At 48.7% G+C, this 4,778-nt stretch overlaps 1 protein-coding gene across 1 annotated transcript; it reads right to left on the minus strand.

Moving 5' to 3' along the window:
* Positions 1 to 289: 289 nt before the first annotated feature.
* LOC137030746 (GTPase IMAP family member 7-like) lies at positions 290 to 3,807 on the minus strand. Its single transcript, XM_067401183.1, has 3 exons — positions 3,658 to 3,807; positions 1,516 to 1,525; positions 290 to 1,428 (listed from the first exon to the last, which is right to left on the minus strand). The coding sequence occupies exons 1-3, from the start codon at positions 3,805 to 3,807 to the stop codon at positions 290 to 292; spliced, it is 1,299 nt and encodes a 432-aa protein (XP_067257284.1).
* Between the last annotated feature and the right edge of the window lie 971 nt (positions 3,808 to 4,778).

A 4,778-nucleotide genomic window follows, 5' to 3' on the forward strand; every position in this document is an offset into this window, starting at 1 on the left:
ATAAATGATTTGACATGAAGCTTAAACATGTTTTTACACTGGAGTAAATAAACCAAACACACTCCTCATTTTGAAACACTAACACAAACCACTGGATGAGATTATCTATTACAGGAATAATTTTGAGGAATAGGAATTATTACAGTATCTATTATTACTAATATCTATATCTATTACAGGAATAGTCCACTCAGTTCACTTCCTGGCCACTAGGATTCGCTAAATCACTCATGCCCAAAGGGCCCTAGATACTAAGGGTACATTATGCTTTTTCACCTCACAATAATGTTCAGTAGGCTATGTTACGGGGGTTAAATATAAGGGAAATATATTCTTGTGCCCTCTCAACTACAACTGTTCCGTTCTCATAGGTGGCTGCTGCTCCCATCAATATTGCATCAGACACTGAATCAGCTTCTGTTGCTGCATCCCATCCTGTAGCTCCTCCTGCAATGAATCCTGTAAGAGTTGCAACTGAAAGAGTAACACCGGCAGCATATGTACTAACCCCTGCACCTGCTGCAGTTCCTCCTGTGACCCCTGCATTTAGCGTAGCTGCTCCAATACCTGACCCTGCTGCTCTTGTTACTTCTGTAAGGCAGGTCGCCACTATTGCAACACAAAAGCCAATGCCCATTAAAGCACCAGTTAGAGCCCCTGCTGATGCACCTGCAAATTTCATCAGAAGATTATCATGGACAGTCCTTTCCGCTCTTTCTCGCTGCTGGTTTGGAGACACATTGTCTTCATTTGTATTCATCATCTCCGCCTGAATCATCCTCTCCACACTTTGAAGCAGCTCATTGGTGTAGCGACGGCCATTCCTTTGCACCATCTTGTTTATGGTATCCAGCAGATTTTTCACCTGAACCCAGTTGCTTTTGTACCCACAACTACAGGGGCAATGGAAACATTTTCTCCAGTATTTATTGTCAATGACATGACAGCGACCTCCACATCTATTAACAAGCTCCTGCAGGTTTGGATTTCTCTGAACAAATTCTTCGATGGTTTGACCCTCTAGTTCTTCACCATGAGTGAATAAAACCACTGCATGTCTAAAAGTATCCTCTCCCCAATATTCAACAATTCTATCCACAATCTCCATTTCTTGTCTTGTGTACCTTTCAACTTTTAGAACAATGACAAAGGCATCAATACCTGCAGTGCAATTAATAATGGACCTAATGATCTCAGATTTGATGGTCTCATCATCACGATCTGTGTCAAAGACTCCAGGTGTGTCGATAACGGTGATCTTTTGCCCATAAACATTTCTCTCTCCTCTTACAGATGTAACTGTTATGGAATTAGGTGAAGCGTCAGGTGTGAAACGGTTTTTTCTGAGGATTGTATTTCCAGCACTGCTTTTTCCATGTCCAGTTTTCCCAAGAAGGACGATATTTTTGTCTGTTGAAGACACGCTCGCTATTTGAAGAAGACATTTGTTATATAATGGTAATCTTTATAAGACAGGTATTATGTTTTTACAGCATTTCTTTTTAGAGTACTTACCTCCCATTACCTACAGTAATTGATGTGAGTCTCTGCAATAAAAATAATACAGAGGTTATTCATGATTCTGACCCAAATGACCCTTTGCCAGGAGTTTGATTGGCAGGCAATCTAACCAGTCATAATTTCATAATGCCGAATCTGCCGTTATGTCCGACAAAGCAGTCAGGGGAGTTATGCTGCTCACGTGCTACTGGAAATTTGATAATTCCCACTTATGAAATCGTGATTACGAGCTCATCGCATTCAAGTTTCAAAATGGGAGGGCGTTCATGTGCAATATTTACCTAGGAAACTCGGATTTACAATAATTCCAAGAGCATGTGAAGGCTTGAACTTGTTTGGCTTGAAAATGGTGTGTACTGACATCTTTCTGTGGTTACAACAACATTTATTCTGATGTTCATTCTGTTACAGATCCCTTGTTTCCCTGGACTCCATTTCCCAGAATCCTCCTGTTCTCCACACCTGCACTCACTTCCCTCGTCAGTTCCTCATCATCACTCATCACCTGCACCTGGACTCTATTGTTAGCACTCCCTTTATATTGCACTCACTCCCTTCACTCCTGGTCCGTCTTGAATGTTAGTTGCTGTGTATGTTGGTTTCTCCTCGCCTGTGTTCATTAAAATACACCATTATTGTGGAAATCCGTATCTGCCTCTTCTCTACACCACCATATCATAACAGAAAGACGGACCCAAAGACGTTGGATTTTCACAGGGAAAAAAAAAAAAAAAAAGGAGACTTTCCCCAGCTCCCTGGATCCAGCTCCTCCAACGCCTCTCACCCTGACAGCCAGCGATCGCCTTATCGGGCTCCTGCAGGTAGGACGTTCGCTGGAGAGATATGTGGAGGAGTTCGTTGAGCTTGCTTACTTGTCTGACTGGCCTGAAGCAGTTTTGATCTCCCTGTTTTTGGATGGATTGGATGACGACACTATCCGTTTTGATGAACCTGTTTTTTGTTTCTCCTTAAGCGAAACTATCAATTTAATTTTGTGTTTAAATGGCTCCAAATTCTTTGTGGATGAGGTTCAGGATAAGTGTTGTCGTCCAGTCCATCCAGAAACACGGTTGGCCGGGCCAGTCAGTCAACCTCCGGCTTCCTCCGCATACCCCTCCAGCAAACTCCCTGCCTGCCCCATGCTGGACCCACATTCCTCCACTGGGCCCAGTAAGCGGAGGAGGAGGAAGAAAGCGGCTCCAGTCTCTCCAGAGCCCGCTCCAGTCTCTCCAGAGCCCGCTCCAGTCTCTCCAGAGCCCGCTCCAGTCTCTCCAGAGCCCGCTCCAGTCTCTCCAGAGCCCGCTCCAGTATCTCCAGAGCCCGCTCCAGTCCCCACAGAGCCCGCTCCAGTGCCTGTGGGGATTTTAATTGTATTTGAGGGGATGAACTGGCCCTCACCAGTCTCCGCCGGGCCAAGTTCTCCAGTCTCCGCCGGGCCAAGTTCTCCAGTCTCCGCCGGGCCAAGTTCTCCAGTCTCCGCCGGGCCAAGTTCTCCAGTCTCCGCCGGGCCAAGTTCTCCAGTCTCCGCCGGGCCAAGTTCTCCAGTCTCCGCCGGGCCAAGTTCTCCAGTCTCCGCCGGGCCAAGTTCTCCAGTCTCCGCCGGGCCAAGTTCTCCAGTCTCCGCCGGGCCAAGTTCTCCAGTCTCCGCCGGGCCAAGTTCTCCAGTCTCCGCCGGGCCAAGTTCTCCAGTCTCCGCCGAGCCAAGTTCTCCAGTCTCCGCCGCCGCCGAGCCCTCAGCTCCAGCCGCCGCCGCCGAGCCAGCACCTATTATGAACTGTGTTTTTGTACCCGCTAGCCCTAAGACTGTTTACCCTCCCTGCCTCCCTCTCCCACCTCCATCCATTTGTGTTTGCACTGAACCTCCACCTCAAGCCCCCTCGCCCAGATCTCCACCTCGGACCTCTGGGCGATTACCTACACCCTGGCTCCAACCTCCCTCCGCTCCACCGTTGCCCATCAGTCCACCAGTGTCACCAGTCTCCATCCTGCCCCCGTTCACACCTTGGTCCCTCGTCAGCCTGCCCTCACTTCTGGACTGCACTCCTCCGTCTTCGCTCCGTCCCTCCGTCCCTCAGCTCCAGTTGGCCTCCTCACTCCCCCCAGTGTTCACTTTGTTGTCTGTCGCCTGTCTCCTACTGTGGCCTTCTGGAGCCCCGGCTGCGCTTCGGTCGGCGGAGCCGCTGGTTCCGCCATCTCCCGCCGGTCCTTCAGCGCCGCCTGGGCACAACGGCATGAAGCCTTCGGTCCCTGACCCGCCATGGCGGCCTGCTGCACCTGACCCGCCATGTCTGCCCGCTGCATGTCTGCCCGCTGCACCTGACCCGCCATGGCTGCCTTCAGCCCCTGACCCGCCATGGCTGCCTTCAGCCCCTGACCCGCCATGGCTGCCTTCAGCCCCTGACCCGCCATGGCTTTTGAACCTGCCCTGGAGACCTCCACTCCAGTCTACTCCTCTCCCTGCACCGGCATGAGGTCTCCAGGGCACCCGCCCCCCTCCCGGTTGTTACATCTACGGCGCGAGGACGCGCCTACCGGGAGGGGGAGGTACTGTTACAGATCCCTTGTTTCCCTGGACTCCATTTCCCAGAATCCTCCTGTTCTCCACACCTGCACTCACTTCCCTCGTCAGTTCCTCATCATCACTCATCACCTGCACCTGGACTCTATTGTTAGCACTCCCTTTATATTGCACTCACTCCCTTCACTCCTGGTCCGTCTTGAATGTTAGTTGCTGTGTATGTTGGTTTCTCCTCGCCTGTGTTCATTAAAATACACCATTATTGTGGAAATCCGTATCTGCCTCTTCTCTACACCACCATATCATAACACATTCACGTTTATTTAATGCTATAAATTAACTAGATTAACTTAAATTAAGTTTGGCCATTAACTTATGGTTAGTTCTCCCAAAAATTTAAATTCTGTAATTAATTAATTGTCCTCGTGTCGTTCCACACCCGTAAGACCTTTGTTCATCTTCGTAACACACAAATTAAGATATTTTTGATCAAATCTGATGGCTCAGAGAGACCTGAATTGCCAGCAAGACAATTAACACCATTTAAAAGTTCATGTGACTACAGTGATTCAATCTTAATGTTAGGAAGTGACGAGAATACGTTTTGTGCTCCAAAATACTTTATTCAACAATGTCTAGTGATGGGCGATTTCAAAACACTGCTTCATGAAGCTTCAAAGCTTTACAAATCTTTTGTTTCGAATCAGTGGTTCGGAGCGTGTATCAAACTGCGACCCAG

Source organism: Chanodichthys erythropterus, chromosome 11 (genome assembly GCF_024489055.1).
Source record: "Chanodichthys erythropterus isolate Z2021 chromosome 11, ASM2448905v1, whole genome shotgun sequence".
Taxonomy (NCBI): Eukaryota; Metazoa; Chordata; class Actinopteri; order Cypriniformes; family Xenocyprididae; genus Chanodichthys; species Chanodichthys erythropterus.